General features: G+C 43.9%; 1 protein-coding gene across 1 annotated transcript in view; it reads left to right on the forward strand.

Moving 5' to 3' along the window:
- Positions 1-16146, forward strand: part of LOC104404727 (neogenin-like) — a gene marked incomplete at its 5' end in the record, with an annotated part of 48939 nt that overhangs the window by 30433 nt on the left and 2360 nt on the right. Inside the window, 9 exon segments of the mRNA XM_010013244.1 lie at positions 1343-1537; positions 2337-2369; positions 7090-7158; positions 8087-8234; positions 9944-10182; positions 10845-10937; positions 13963-14121; positions 15415-15630; positions 15633-15668. Of these exon segments, the coding sequence (XP_010011546.1) occupies positions 1343-1537; positions 2337-2369; positions 7090-7158; positions 8087-8234; positions 9944-10182; positions 10845-10937; positions 13963-14121; positions 15415-15630; positions 15633-15668 (1188 nt within the window).

A 16146-nucleotide genomic window follows, 5' to 3' on the forward strand; every position in this document is an offset into this window, starting at 1 on the left:
CAGCCTGGCTCCAGAGCAGAGCTGCTCCAGCCCTCGCAGCAGCTCCGGGGCCTCCTCTGGCCTCGCTCCAGCAGCTCCACGTTCCCTCTTGTGCTGTTCCCCAGAGCTGGATCAGGGCTGCAGGGGGGGTCTCCCCAGAGCACAGCAGAGGGGCAGGATCCCCTCCCTGACCTGCTGCTCACGCTCTGGGGCTGCAGCCCAGCACACAGAGGGGGTCTGGGCTGCAATCACTCGTTAACTCAGCTTAGGCCTTTCTGTACACCAGCACCATGAAAACAAAGTGATGATGGGATCCCCTGTGTTGGAGAGCATGTCTGTGGAATACTTGTCTTTTTTCAGCTCTGATCTCCTTTTGATGTGTATAGAATGGATGTGAAATGCTGAACTGTGTTAGTCTGGATTCCAGATGCTTTTGCATCGTTACAGTTGCTATTAGTACAGTCATGATTTAAGTTAGTATTCTTGTGCCACTACATATAGTGCTTTTAGCTGTCACTAATCATATATAGATATCTGTGTGTGTGTAAATAAATAAATATAGATCTAAAAGAAATGTTGCCCCTTCTTGGCCAAGTTACAGGTATGTTGCTTTGTGACTTGTACGAGTAGCAACCGTTAAACCTTCTTACTATAACCCCAGCCTGGCGGTGTGTGGGACAGGGAAGCACTGGTGGCCCAGCCGTGTAGCAGTGCAAGTGTTTATTTTATGCTGGGGCTCTGTTTCCTATATTAGAAAAGTTATAAAGCTTTTACTTCATAGTGGTTTGTAATTTCAGTATATTCAGTCACAGAACAGGAACTCTTCTCATACCTTTTATATGCCTGTGACATGCACATAACTTCAGTTTGGTTCTGATCATTGTCACCTTCATTTAAACCCTGTGAAAAATGAAACTATTATAAACCACTGAACACACGCTCTTTAGCTGTACATGAGAATCTTTTGTTGGTTTAATGTTAACTGTTTTTCTAAGTATCGATACTTTGAGGATGCTTTAACAACAGCTTTATGTTATTTTACATTATTTGGTCTATGAACAGGCAAAGAGCTGGAAATGAGGAATTTCTCCACATTCAGTGAACAGGGGTCAGAAATAATCTTGAATTTTCAGTGGCTTTCTTCCTCGTAACACAGACTTGTGAACAGTTTAAAACTTGGCCTGGCTGGCTAATACTTGAATGCATTCTCAGTCTCTGAAAAGAGACTAAGAGTACACTTTCAGAAATCCCATCATCATTTAGCTGTGCAAATATCACGAGAAGTCAATAGAATATGTTCTGTGAGCTCTTACCACTGTCCCGTTCTCTCATGGATAAAACTTTTGCTTTTTCCTTTCAATAGGATACATCATTTACTACAGTACGGATGTGAATGCTGAAATACACGATTGGGTTATCGAACCCGTCGTGGGAAACAGACTGACCCATCAGATACAGGAGCTGACTCTCGACACACCCTATTACTTCAAAATTCAGGCCCGCAACTCCAAGGGCATGGGGCCAATGTCTGAGGCAGTTCAGTTCAGGACCCCAAAAGGTAAATCACCACAGAGATCTCGGGATCTTCCTCTGCTTTTCCTGATTGCAACCCCTACAAGTTTAGGGTAGTGTGAATTTTGTATTTCATAGAATCATGGCCTGGTTTGGGTTGGAAAGGACCAACCCCCTGCCACACCTCACACTGGTCCATGTCAACCAAGACCCTGTGCAACCTGGCCTTGAACACTGCCAGGGATGGAGCATTCACCACTTCTCTGAGCAGCCTGTTTAAATTGGAAGAGACAGGAAGAGTAAATGGAGTTTGACTTGAATGGACTTTTCTATTTGCATGTGGTTAATAGATATGCAAATGTTGCTCAGCTGCTTGATTCATTGTGGTGTTTCTCAATTACTGGTGGGCACTAAAGTCACCTAGTTATTAGCGTCCTAGAGGTGGGGTTTGGGAAAGCAGTTTTTAAATGCTTTAAGGTTGTGAGTCTTGTGTGTCACGCTGCAGCAGTACAAAGCCACAGGCTCTCCAGTTGGAGCCAGTGGTGCAGCTGTGTGCTGGTGACTTAGGTGACGCAGTGGGAATAATGGGATAGAACAGCTCTTGAATCAAGAACTAGTGAAGTAGAACAAATGCACGTTGCTTGGGGAAAAGTACTCGAAGGAGACGTGAAATATAAAAAGTTAGATTTCTTTAAGTGTACCTTTTCCATGTGAACATTGGTGGTTAGAAATGGGAGCTCCGGCTGGTCTACTGGGGCAGTGTGAAACTTTGAATTCTGTCTCTCGCTCCTTCAAGCCTTGTGATCTTTCTCTTGTTTTTTCCTTCCCTGTGCTTGTCCCACTAGCTGAATCCTCAGATAAAATGCCTAATGATCAAGGTAAATGAACAGCCACACTTTCTCTTTTATTCCAGCCTTCACACATTTTGTTTTTCCTGTCCATGTGCTGTTGCTTTTTGTAAATGAGACAACTATCTGCTGCTCTCACTGTAAATGAGCAAGTTCCTGTTACGCTTTTAATAGCGGAAGAGTTGGAAGTCCTGCTTGTGGTTGGGGTGTTAGGGATAGAAAGTGATCCCTGCAGTCAGATGTCACATGAAGGGACAAGTGGACTGGTCCAGAGCTGAATCTTTCTGTCAAAGGGAATTTGGATGAAGTGATATTTCTCACAGCCTCTGACCACTGAGGCAAGGTCTCAGTACATCAAGGTGGAAGATCAGACAGTCACCTAATTAGCACAAATGCTGTTTTGTGAGCTCCACAGCTATAATTATGTTCATGATAAAGGCAATATGCCTGCTCTAGAAAGCTTTTTTGCAAGAGAGATTCTGCTTGTCAGCTCATTCAGACTCCAGGCGCTCCTGAAGAGCACAGCATTAGCTACTAAAAGCCTCAGGTTTTAAAACTCTAGCTTGAAAAATGGTAGCTTTGACTTTATGACATTGAATTATAAGGTGGATGTCCCAGGGCTGTTTGCTGCTTTCTTCCAAATAACCTACAAGCCCAATAAAAAGGGAAAGAATTAGTTTAAAGGGATGAGTTTAAAAGGCCATTGGCAAGCAGCTCAGACACACAATTAAGCAGATCCTAAAGGGGTTGAGCATGAGGTTTTTTTTCACTTGCTTTTCAACTTGTTATTTAGAAGTAATTTATTAAATATGCTTTTATATTCTGTGTGTCAAGTGATGCTGATACTGGGCAGAATTGAGCCAATTCATATCCAGCCTTGTGTAACAGAGCTGCAAGCTGAGATGCAGGCGTGTCTCAGGGGAAGAGACCTTCATGGTGTCATCAGCAGTGCTCAGCTGCAAGAGGAAGGGAATAGGGGAAGATTAAAAGGTTTTATGTAGAAGCTGCTATTTCCATTCTGCACTATTCTAACCTTATTTCAGCAGATAACTAAAGCTTATCATTCATCATTACCATCCTAAAGTAACATATTCTACTAGTAACAGTTTGATTCATTTATAAATCAGAAAACTCTACCTAAAAGCCGTGAGAGTTTTGCTTCAGAATTCCTAGAAGAACACTCATGGATTAGAGATCCTGCCAGTAGGTTAAATGTAGAAAAGGAGAAGACAAGCTGGAGAGAAGAGCCTGTCTGGTGACAGCACCACTGAACTGCAGAATTGTGTCCTTCAGGAAGTAGTAGGCAAGTTAATTCGAGACTGGGAAGAAACAAAACTGCAATGGGATTGACTCTGTGGCCTTAGTGGTTGGTCCTTTTTTTCTCTCCCGTACTTTTCTTCTTTATTAAGCTACATGGTTCTACCCACACTTCTGTAGCCCAGAGCTGGTATTAGGAGCAAGAGGAGTGAGGTCATCTCTCAGGTTGCCCTGTGCAGGAGATGAGCTCCCCAGAATTTAAAGGCTAAACTGCTTGTCCCTGGTTTCAGGAATTAGATACTGAGAAGCATCTTGGTTAGGTACCTAATCAGCTTCCACTAGATCAGGTTGCTCCAAGCCCCTGTGTCCAACCTGGCCTTGAACGCTGCCAGGGATGGGGCAGCCACAGCTTCTCTGGGCACCCTGTGCCAGCGCCTCAGCACCCTCACAGGGAAGAGCTTCTGCCTCAGAGCTCATCTCAATCTCCCCTCTGGCAGGTTCAAGCCATTCCCCTTGTCCTGTCCCTCCAGGCCCTTGTCCAAAGCCCCTCTCCAGGTTTCCTGGAGCCCCTTTAGGCCCTGGAGCTGCTCTAAGGTGTCCCCTTGAGGAGCCTTCTCTTCTCCAGCTGCCCCAGCCCAGCTCTCTCAGCCTGGCTCCAGAGCAGAGCTGCTCCAGCCCTCACAGCAGCTCCGCGGCCTCCTCTGGACTCCAACCACTCCACGTCCTTCTTATGTTGGGGGTCCCAGAGCTGAACACAGTACTCCAGGTGTCTGAATTTCATCCTAGTTTGAATTCTGGACTTTGTATCTTGTAGTTACCTTTGTGGTTTTGGAGCTGTGCAGATGCTGACACCAGTCAGTCAGTGCCAGTGTCAGGCACCCCTGAGCTGCCTCAGGTGGTTGTTCCCAGCACCCTTTGGAAATACAACTGTTTGCAGAGCACTGCTTCCTCCCTATCGCTGCCTTCTCACATTTTTATCATTTAAATGTGATTTATGTCCTTTGTCACCCCCACACACACGTATGGGGGTGTATAACAGCAGCAGCTGGCTGCGTGAGGGTATAGATGGTTCAGCAAGAGCAGACCCCATGATCAGCTCCACCAACTCAGTGTCTTACACCCATGTGCACTACATGATCCCTGCTACTCTGTGCAGGTGACTGTATATCTCCTTATCTCCTCCATTATTTTAGGTCATCTGTTAACTTCAGGAGCAATGATTTTAATTTTCTTTCATGGTGTTTATCAGGATATTGAATTCCCTTGGCCAAGCACAGGTCTTTGCAGCACTCATGAGAAATATCCCTTGAGAATAATGACTCTACACTTACATTTCTTATTCCTATCAGTGAATTTGTTGTTAATCTTATGTGCACTGCATGATCCCTGCTAGTCTGTGCAGGTGACTCTGTATATCTCCTTATCTCCTCCATTATTTTGGGTCATCTGTTAACTTCAGGAGCAATGATTTTAATTTTCTTTCATGGTGTTTATCAGGATATTGAATTCCCTTGGCCAAGCACAGGTCTTTGCAGCACTCATGAGAAATATCCCTTGAGAATAATGACTCTACACTTACGTTTCTTATTCCGATCAGTGAATTTGTTGTTAATCTTGTTATTATGTGCCATGTGTATGATGATATTTTTAACAAAGCGTTGCATAGTACTCAGGGAAGTGGTTTATGGAAGTCTAAATGTAGCGTGCCAGCACAGCTACTGTTACCAACCACATCCATGGGCTGACAGTTAGTTTGTTTGAAAATACCTGTGCTAATAAAACAGAAAGATGGGCATGAAGCGTGCCACCATCTCTGATCAGCCACGTTTGCCATGGTTTTGCCTATGTTAAGGCTCCAACTGCTGCACTAAAATTGCATAGTGTGTCTGTTTGTCCTTTGTCAGTTATTTTTATTGCTCCCCTTCTCCCACAGCTTTTCTGGTGCTCTGAGAGATCTTCAGCACCAGGTTCAGCAATCCAGAGAATCTATTTAGGGTCGTTTGATTTTCACATCCTTTCAGTTCAAGTTATCTGGTCCTACAGGCACAAATGCATCCAATACAAGCTGTTTAAAATTCACTTAAATTACTTCATTGCTGCTGCAAAATTACTAGTCCAGGACTTCAAGAAGAGCAGGCAGCGTCCTCTCCGGACTGGCATGTGCAGTGTGTCTTTTTCATCCTAGATTTGTCCTGCAATATGTCTTAATTCATTAAAGACTACATCTAACTTCCCTCTGTAGAATTCCTTCCTACTGCCCTTCTCAGGGCTTACTCAGTGTTCTTGCTGGTTCCTTTTGCTGGTTTTCCCAATTGTCCTTATTTCACAGTGAGTAATTTACAGGCTTTGGCGTCAGGTTCCACTTGTTACATGTCCTTTACCGCTTCCTGACTAGGATGGATCTTTAATGGAGAAAATTCCTTCTCCTCATTGTGAAAGTGCCGAATTTGCCGATTTTGCGGGAGTTTGTGCTTAACAGTGTAAAAATGGCCCAAGGACTGTGGATTCCTGTACCCAGAGGGGTGTCGTTCTTTGCATCTTATGGCACATTTCCCTTCCTGCAGTATTTTTCCCATTCACGGTCATTTTGCATTAATGCAGTTTAATGACAACACAGGAGTGGAAGAACCAGGGCTTTGTTTATCTTTATCTGCAGGCAGCTTTCTGCTAACTTAAGGCAGGTCTTAACACTAGAGGTGAACTCGTGACTTCATGACTTGCAGCAGCAAGTGATTAAATTAGAGCTGAATTATGCAGAGGGAATACCTGGTAGAGTAACAAGAGGAGAGCAGCTCAGCAGGGAGGTCAGCTCTTGCACTGAGCACTGAGGAACCCACGAGCAGTAGCCAAGGTTCAGGAGGGGCTGTGTAATTTGCCTCTTCGTAATTATTGAGATACAAGTGTGTTTACTTCCAGCATCAGCCTTTAAACTTAAAGCTTAGAAACAGATTTGTTCTCCCAGGTTTCACCAAAAACCTTTTTTGTGAGGCCTTGTTGTCACTTGTGGTGAAGGTGACATGAACAGAAAAGAATGAGGAGAAGTTGAAAGCGGGTTTTTATGGAGTTCCTCTGCTTTTGGTCCTCCACTCATTTCCAGTCTTCCACACTGTCTGTAATTAGGTATTGGGGAAAAAAAACCCATGTAATTACTGCTTCAAGATGATTAACTGTACAAGTGTGGCAAAGCCATTTGCCTCAATATAACCTGTGTATTACTGCAAATAATATTGATTGTTTTTAAAATGAGTACTAGGAGAGGCTCCTGAGCTTACTTGGGAAAATAGCAATGTGGGAAACTGGTTATTAAATAGCTCTTTTGAAGAAGTGGTTCTTAGGGAGAAATACAGCTGCTGCTCAAAGGCAAATCATGCTGTAGGGGAGAGAAAAGGAGCAAGTTTGAAAAGAGCTACCTTAGAAATGCTCAAATGTGTGTTTATGTGTATGGGTGTGGATATATATCTATATACAATTACCCCCTGCATCCCCTTTTCAGCTTCAGGGTCTGCAGGGAAAGGAAGCCGCCCCGTGGACATCGGACCAGATTACAAACCGCCGCTGGGTGGTAAGTGCTGTTCTTCAATCTAAACACGGTGTCTTTTGGTGTTTCACCAAGTGATGCCATATCCTCCTGAAAATACCAATTACATCTGTTCCAGTAACTTTTTTTCCCTATGGTGATAGTTGTTCCCACTCAAGACATCGTTTCCTACTTCTGTCATAGTGTTCTTGCCTGCTGTGTGGGGTATATGGAAAAAATACTGCATGCATTTACATTTCACTCTGAAGCACGATAAGCAGATCATGTTCCCAGTTTGGTTTTAAATAGCTGCTCGAGTGCACAAGTGTAAAGTTAATTCAGGAAGAACACATTAGGAAGGAAAAAAAGTCATCTTAATCCTTCTCCTGATCAGCACTGTGCATTGTGGAAGCCTTGCCCAAAGGTATTGCTTGTTAGTGTTACTTGAAATGTGAGTCTTTCAGAGGAAGGTGCCCACTGTAGAACACCAATACCAGTTCTTGGTATATCTGCTCATAGAATGAATCACAGAATGGTTTGGGTTGGAAAGGACCTTGAGATCATCCAGTTCCAACCCCCTGCCACGGGCAGGGACACCTTCCACTAGAGCAGGTTGCTCCAAGCCCCTATGTCCAGCCTGGCCTTGAACACTGCCAGGGATGAAGCATTTACCACTTCACTTCTTTGGGCAGCTTGTTTCAGGGCCTCACCACCCTCACAGTGAAGAACTTCTTCCTTATATCTAATCTGAACTTCCCCTCTTTAAATTTAAACCTATCACCCCTTGTTCTATCACTACAGTCCCTGTTCAAGAGTCCCTGTCTAGCATCCTTGTAGGCCCCCTTCCAATACTGAAAGCTGCTCTTGGGTCTCCACGCAGCTTCTAGAAGTCTTTGCTGGGCTCTGCTTGCTTTTGATGAGGATTTTTTCTACATGAAAAGTAATCCCTTTCTCTCATCTCAAACTCTTCCAGGCAGCAACAGTCCCCATGGAAGCCCAACCTCTCCCTTGGACAGCAACATGCTCCTTGTAATCATAGTGTCCGTTGGAGTGATCACCATTGTCATAGTGGTGATAGTCGCCGTCTTCTGCACCCGTCGCACAACTTCTCACCAAAAGAAGTAAGCTATCAGTCAGGGTGGCACTGCAACAGTTGTCCTGCCTGTGGTGATGATGATGGGGGTGATGTTCTGTATTCCCTAACAGTGTTGCAGAGTTTACAAGCCAGCAAGAGTTTAGAGGCAAGCTGGGTCAAGGCCTTCACGTATACCTGCAACTGCCTCTCTGAGGAGGGTTAAAATATTGCTTCCAAACACTAGCCAGTCCTTCTGTTTAGAGCTGTGAGAGCCCAACAGGCAGATTCTCACTTCTATTCTTAGCATGTACTTCATGGTATGGAGCTGATTTACAAGCTGTGCAGGATAATACCCAGTTTTTAGATAGTTACTGGAGTGGAACTGGAGTCTGGTGCTGGACTCCTTAGGAAAAGTGCTCCAAAACCCAAAATATAGATGGGTATCTGAATTCTTCCCTCATTTAGAGCATCTGAATTCAGACTACAGCAGCAACACTTCCATGTATATGCTTCTGACAAGGTTGTTCCAGCATGTTCTTTGAAAAGAACTGAAAAGAGCTGAAAGCTTTTTTATTTTAAGTTTGAAAAGACTCTGTAATGCAAAAGAGAGGTTTTAAAAAAGTGACTAAAAGCCAGACAGTCTCCACTTGCTTTGCTGAAGGTGAACCATCCTGCAAAAATGCAAGTCCTTCCAGAGAGGAGAGCCAAGGATATGTGAGTGATGGTTGAGCAACTGGGGGATATGCTTGGGAGAGGGCAAAATTCATGGCATTCTATTTCCAAAGAGCAGAAATAACCCTGTGAGCCTTTGTTTCTCTAGTCCTAAATGCCGCCTCTCTTACGTGCAGCAACCCACAACCAGTGAATAACCCTCTGATCTGTTGTAGTTGCAGTGCTTAAAGCACGGTGCCAGGAGCACGTCTGGCTGCAACTCACCTCACGAGAGGCTCTGCTCACTATAGCTTTCAAAATTGTATTTAGTCCTGCCTTAGCCAGTTCTAGATGTGCTACCCAGAAGGGATACCCTCCTCCATTGCTGCCGGGGTCCAGAGCGAGGGGGGGTGCAGGAAAGTGCTGGAACTCTGCATGGCATTGTCAAATAGCACCACAGAATCCCAGACTGCTTTGGCTTGAAGGGACCTTAAAGCTGATCCAGTTGCAAGCCCCCGCCACAAGCAGGGACACCTTCCACTAGAGCAGGTTGTTCCAAGCCCCATCCAACCCAGCCTCATGTCTGCCTCAGTTTGCTCCTGCCGTTCTTCAGCAGCAATGAAAAAGCTCCTCAGTTAGATGAGTCCAGCCTGAGCAGCAGTGAAATAAATGTTCTTCTCATTAATCTTCAGACTTAACCATCCCATTGGGATAATCAGCTCTCTTCCCACAGCTGTTGTTTGAGGTTGGTTGTACACTCTGGAGTATGGGCACAGCATGATGTACTTACGCCTTCTGTTTAGAATATTCTCTTAATAAGCACAAGTACTGGAAACTTAACTTTGTTAGTGAAAATCCAGACTACAGGGCACAATTCTGCAGCGTGTGTAGCATTCGAGACAAATTTCATGGCACCAGAGTTACAGAATATGCTTTGAGATGTCAGATTTGCTTATATGTAAAATTCAAAGCTTCCTGCCCAGTGGGCAGCTCCTGCTCAGCTGGATGCAAGATCTGAAGGAAAATCACATTGCAAATTTGCCTTTTCCAACAAGTGAAAGGAAGCCTCTGTCTAAGAACATTCCATTTGTTTCCCTTCCCAAGGAAACGAGCTGCCTGCAAATCAGTGAATGGATCCCACAAGTACAAAGGAAACTCCAAAGATGTCAAACCTCCTGACCTTTGGATCCATCATGAAAGACTGGAGCTGAAACCCATTGATAAATCTCCAGATCCCAATCCAATCATGACCGATACCCCAATCCCTCGCAACTCCCAGGACATCACCCCAGTTGATAATTCCATGGACAGCAATATCCATCAACGGCGGAATTCCTACAGAGGTGAGCTATCAACAAATACTTTGACTGTGATGTTTAAAATTAACTGTATCAGGTGAAATCACTTTATTGACATATTGCTTTTGTTTTCCAAGTAGTAAATTGGATTTGTGCCTAGTTGATAGGACTCTCTGAAAAGGATGGATCACATGTCTTAGTGAGAAAGTTGAGTGCCCAAGAGTAAAATCATGACTTTCCCTTGGTAAATACCAAGTAGTAATCATCTAGCAAGTGTTTCATGTTAAATATTTGAGACATATGTGACATTCTCTCACTGGTCAAACACCCAATCAGGTTTTGGTGCTTTAACCAGCTACTGCTTGACTCTGGAGGTGTGGGTAAGTTTTCACTTGGGGAATGCTTAACTTGTCTTACCCAATATGTGATTCTGCACTGCCACTCATCCCCCCGAGCTGCACTGCCTGAGGTTTGGTTTTGCAATGTGGCCCAGAGAGTTTCTCCAGGGCCCAATAATCTTTACCCTAACTGTCCTCTTCTCCATGTTCTAGCGAGGGATGAAAGAGCTGGTTTTATCAGTTATGAGTCACAGAACTGCTTACGAAGAGGACAGCCCAGAAATAAAGAGAGGAGGATTGAAACAGTCTGGTATGGTACCACAGAAGTCTTGCTGCAGTGGTAAATAACCTTCAGTGTTTTTCCTTCAGGGCATGAGTCAGAGGATAGCATGTCCACGCTGGCAGGAAGAAGGGGGATGAGGCCCAAGATGATGATGCCTTTTGATTCTCAACCACCTCAGCGTAAGTCAACAGCCCACCTACTAGCTGGCTTGAAATGGGCAGCACCCAAGCAAACGTGTTGATACCATATGCACAGACACACGCTCACATACTGCCTTCCTGCTTATTGCTCCTAAGTAATGCTGTTGTATCTGCAGTGGAAACAGTTCAAAGAAGATACCTTTAAAAGGAAAAACTGGATTAGGTGTATTTGAGCAAGGGGAGGTATACTGCAAAAGTGGGGAAGAGTTAGGAATGTGTCCAACTGTCCCAGTTTCCAGCAGTGGCGACTGCAGGTGGATTTTAGGGAGAGCCTATGTCACTGAGAAAGATGATTGATTAAACAGGGATACCCAGGGAATCTCCTGTTTACTCTTCATCTGTGAATCTATCCTCTGAGAATCTATCTTCTCATAGTGGCTCAGGAGCAGCTTCAGAAACAATGCTGAAGTAGTGAATTAGGAAGAGAGAATTGGATAGATCACCTTATGTCTCGGTACAAGACGTCCCTATGTGGGAGCTAGTGCCCTAATTTGCTGAGCAGAAAGAATGGTTCTGGCAGTGTTCAAGGCCAGGTTGGACAGAGCTTGGAGCAACCTGCTCTAGTGGAAGGTGTCCCTGCCCATGGCAGAGGCTTGGAACTGGATGAGCTTTAAGGACCTTTCCAACCCAGACCCTTCTGTGATTCATTCTATAATTTATTCTATAATTCTACGAAGGAGTTACATGCTCATCTTTTGGAAAGGCTACTAAAAGCCTGCAATATGTACTTTAGCTTTGCTCCATGACGTTTCTATTGTCAAATTGATTGAAACATGGCTAGACCACTGATAGAGGCTGAGATTTTGTGAGTCTGGCAGAGCAGACTCTTAAATGAGGAGGATATCTGGAGTTTTATTTCTTATCTCTGTGTTTCCTTATCACTTAATGATGATTTGAGCAAAAGTGCAGTAGAAATAGATTTTAATTTTTAGAATCAAACAATGTATCTACTTTTCCAGTGATAACTGAGATGGAAAAAGACTTGGCTAAGCCTCCAAACAGCTGGAAACCTGTCTGGAGAACACAAGTAAAATGTACCCAGGTTAATATGCAGAGACAGAGTCACAAGACAAAATCACTGCGTGCTTATCTAGTCTGAGCTTAGACTTCCCTGAGCACCATGGTCGTGGTCAGCCCTGTAGGCAGGTAATTGCTACCATGACCTTTGTGTTAACGTGGAATGATTTCAGACTAGTCCATCATGTTTCAACTTTCTAATTTTTTGCTTTATTTGCCCGAAGTGAGTACTTGGTTTTCTGGGCCTCTACATGTTTTTTCAAGTGTCCTAATGACCTGATTAGCTCAGTTTGGGAATCTTTGACTTGTTTCCTTATTTGTTGTAACCTTTTTACAAGAGTAGTATTTTTTTTTTCTTGGTTTTAAAATAAGTAGTGATGCTCTTCGTTTTCTTCTGGTTTTACACGTATGAGGTAGGAGCGGAGGATGCAATTTTACACTGATAATCTGTATCCTCTACTTAGTTTCTTAAAAGTTTGTCTGCTGTCAAACACGGGTATCTAACAAAGGACATTGCAGTTATTGGATTCTGGTGATTTCTTGTCACATGCCAGGTGCGAAACATGTTCAATTCAGGCTTTTGTGACCCCCATAACAAGTTCAGACTGCAGTAAGTCTTACCTTGCACTCCTCTAAGAGTTTCTTCTCTCTAAGGGGTGCAGCACCAGATACACACAGCATCAGATAAACCTGTACAGGAGCCCGTGCTGAGTGCTCCAAGGAAACAGCGTAGCAAAGTACTCCTCATTCTGTGTTATTCAGTGAGAAAGATACTCAGCTTCTTTCACGATCAGTTCCACCTAGGGTGCAAAGATACACGGTTCACACAAGGGATAGAGTGGTGATAGATGTTTTAGGGAGGTGGTATATCGCGATTCTACCTTTAGATTGTATTCAAGCTGATGTGATAATGCTGCAGATTGAGTTGTGGGTATGATTTTTTCCTTGCAGCACAAAACCCAACTCTGACTTGTCTTTGTGATACCAGCCCTGCTGCCTTTGCTTGGAAAACCACTCTGTTTTCCCCCTTTTTATTAGATCTTGCCTTGTTCAGAAGGAACAAACCAGAAGTAGACACAACTGGCTTGCTATGACAGGTTAGCATGACGCACTAAATGTCAGGAAGGATATGTAAGGTCTTCTGGTGCCTGAGGGCTTAAGATTGGGTTTGTGACTTAGATTTTTTTTTTTTACCCTGTTTCCAAAAGCTCTGAGGGCTTCCAGCTGTAGGTTTCTATTTTATAGTAAGTGGAAATGTTAATGTAATGTCTTTAGATGTGTTTTTGCCCAAGCTACACAGGAAACTGTCACTGGTATGTAAGGGCCTTTTTCAGCAAGCAGAAGGCAGGACCATTTTGTGTGTTAAAGACTGTGCCTGCAGATACCTTCCTATGGCTTTTTTTGCCTCCCACTGTAGCATTCAAACATAGTTACTTACCTCCGAAATCCTAAATTATGGTAATTTACTGTGTTCAATTTTAGTGTAATTTGCAGTAATGGCGTGAGCCTAGTTAGCTTCTCCTTTCACAACTGGAATACAAAAATCTGGAAGGATATTATGAAGCAAAGGGCTCGTTTTTTCTTATCACACCAATTTGACCTGTAAAGGTGTATGTGACGTAGGTCTGATAACCCAGCGAATTACTGGCAAAGCCCAGCAGGGTAAGCTGGCTCAGGTGGCAGGGTGAACTTCCTGGGGCTGTGGCTTTTCACAGGATCAGGTTTTCCTCCAGTTTGCTTTGGAATCCAGAGGTGCTGCTGTTATGTGGCTTGGCAGGGAGGGAGCTGAAGTGCTGGAGCAGAGTTGCAAAATCAGTATTGAAACAGATCATCTTGGTGTCACTGTAAACCTGCTGAGATTTACTCACTGTCAACCTGCCTCCCCTCTTCAGCGGCTCGGTGGGGACGGGAGGGATGTGCTGTGTTTCAGTACACATGCATGCTTGTCTGTATGTTAAGCATTTTTCTGTCTTGTATTCATTCACAGCTGTGATTAGTGCTCATCCCATCCATTCACTTGATAACCCTCACCATCATTTCCACTCCGGCAGCCTCGCTTCTCCAACTCGCAGCTATCTCCATCACCAGGTCAACCCGTGGCCCACTGGCACATCCATGTCCCATTCAGACAGGGCCAATTCCACAGGTGAGACATTAATGAGCAGATAGATTTTGCTTGTAATGGAACAATGAGTGGAAATCAAAGCCTGACACTTCGCTTGGTTGGTCTCTCTTGTGGTGTTCCCTGAGGAACAGAGTGATGGGTTTAAGTGCAGACAAAACCCTTGATAGGTTGAGTCTTCTGTGAACAGTTTCTGGTGTAGATCAGATATAATAGGTGATGATGTCCTTGGAAAAGGAAGCTTAATATTTCATATACAGCTTCAAGTAGGAAGATCCCTTATTCTAGAGCCTTCAGCCCTGGAGTCTGCAACACCAGATTAAATCTAATTTAATCTACTTAATAAAACAATTTTTATCCTAATTATTCCATGTAAAACCAAGAGAGGACAAAAATCCAGTCTTTGCTGCTAAGAGCTGACTTTGACTAATCTTCCTGAAGCACACAGAAAATTGTGGCGATTCCTATGCAGGATTTTCAGGCCTGAAGCCCAGGCATTTGCAGTAGTTCTTGTAATGTACAGTGCAACAGTACTTCAAAGTTGCACATAAGTAACATCATGAGATAAAGTGAATTCTGAGCTTCTGTAGTTCAAGGCTACAGTTTAATTAAGGTGCCACAGCCAACAACTTGTTTCCTTATGGAAACAATTCATCAGGCTGAAAATACCCAGGCAGATGATATGTTGGAGGTTTCCCTTGTTCTCTTTATACTCCTGAAGTGGCAGCTCTCACAGTCCAGATTGTTCCCTGCATGTGGTCCAGGTAGGATCACAATGCTCTCAATTCAAGATAACATCTCACTGTTCTTTTAGCTCAGTAGGTTCAGCAGGGTGGAGCCTAATGAAAACAAGCAAATAAAGGTAGCAAGTAAAAGGTTTTCAATAAGTAAAGGGATTTCAAGTCTATCTCAGGAACAATTTGGCTTGTCACCACACATTATGTGTACCTGTTTAAGAAGGCCAATCCTGTGAAATACTCCAGTGTAAAGTAAGATTTGTGTTCCATGCTTTTTATTCCAGGTCTTACTACATGTAGGTGTTTCAGTGTAAATCTTGTTTTGGTATTATACCCATGGAATCATTCAGTCCTCAAGCTTATTCTGTTATTAGTCATTGTTGTTCACCTTAGAACAGGGCAGTTACACAGAATTGGTGTCATTTGCTACACAGATGGTTAATCTGTGAATTCACTTCTTAGCTTCTAATAGTGATCTTGGAAAAGGTACTTGCAAGCACTCCTGGTTTGGTTTCATCTGCCCACAGAGAGAATATTTCTGTTAAAGAAACGAAACCTCTTAATTTTGTATGTGTTGTAGAATCTGTTCGAAACACGCCCAGCACAGACACCATGCCGGCTTCCTCATCCCAGACCTGTGCTGACCACCAGGACCTGGAAAGCACCACAGGGTCCTACCTGGCTAATGCACAAGAGGAGGACTCAGCTCAGAACCTCCCCACGGCCCATGTCCGTCCTTCCCACCCGCTAAAGAGCTTTGCAGTGCCAGCAGTTCCACCGGCCGGTTCCACGTACGAAAAGCGCTGCCGAGCCCGCCCCTGCTGACACAGCAAGGTGAGCGGGGGACAGTGGGCAAGACACAAGAGAAAAAGGGGATTTAAAGGAAAAGAGAGAATCTCCTGAAGGGGGAGGGGGAGAGTTGGGCATCAAAGGAAATATGCTAGAGGCTGAGGTGAATTTTGTCAGTATAATTTTCAAGGCTATTTTGGCTACATCAATAAACTAGACAAAATGTCAAACTCTGCACTCTGTAATTTGAAGTGCTCGTTTTCATCTAATAGAATCCTTTTTATTCTCCTACTTTCAAGGGCTTTCTGCATAGGCAAAAAAACTCATTATCTGGCATAACTGTGGTATATAAAGTTATACATATATATGTATATATATAAAAAAATATAAAGTGTAAACATCTATATATGTGTATATATGTATATACACCCGAGGGAGGATCCAGACACAGGGTTCACAGCAAGAGCAGGGATGCTCATGCCCTTCCCAAGCCTGGCAGGACCACGATGTCGGCCCTGCCGCA

The sequence above is a fragment of the Nestor notabilis genome, unplaced genomic scaffold (genome assembly GCF_000696875.1).
Source record: "Nestor notabilis isolate BGI_N333 unplaced genomic scaffold, ASM69687v1 scaffold294, whole genome shotgun sequence".
Classification (NCBI taxonomy): domain Eukaryota; kingdom Metazoa; phylum Chordata; class Aves; order Psittaciformes; family Psittacidae; genus Nestor; species Nestor notabilis.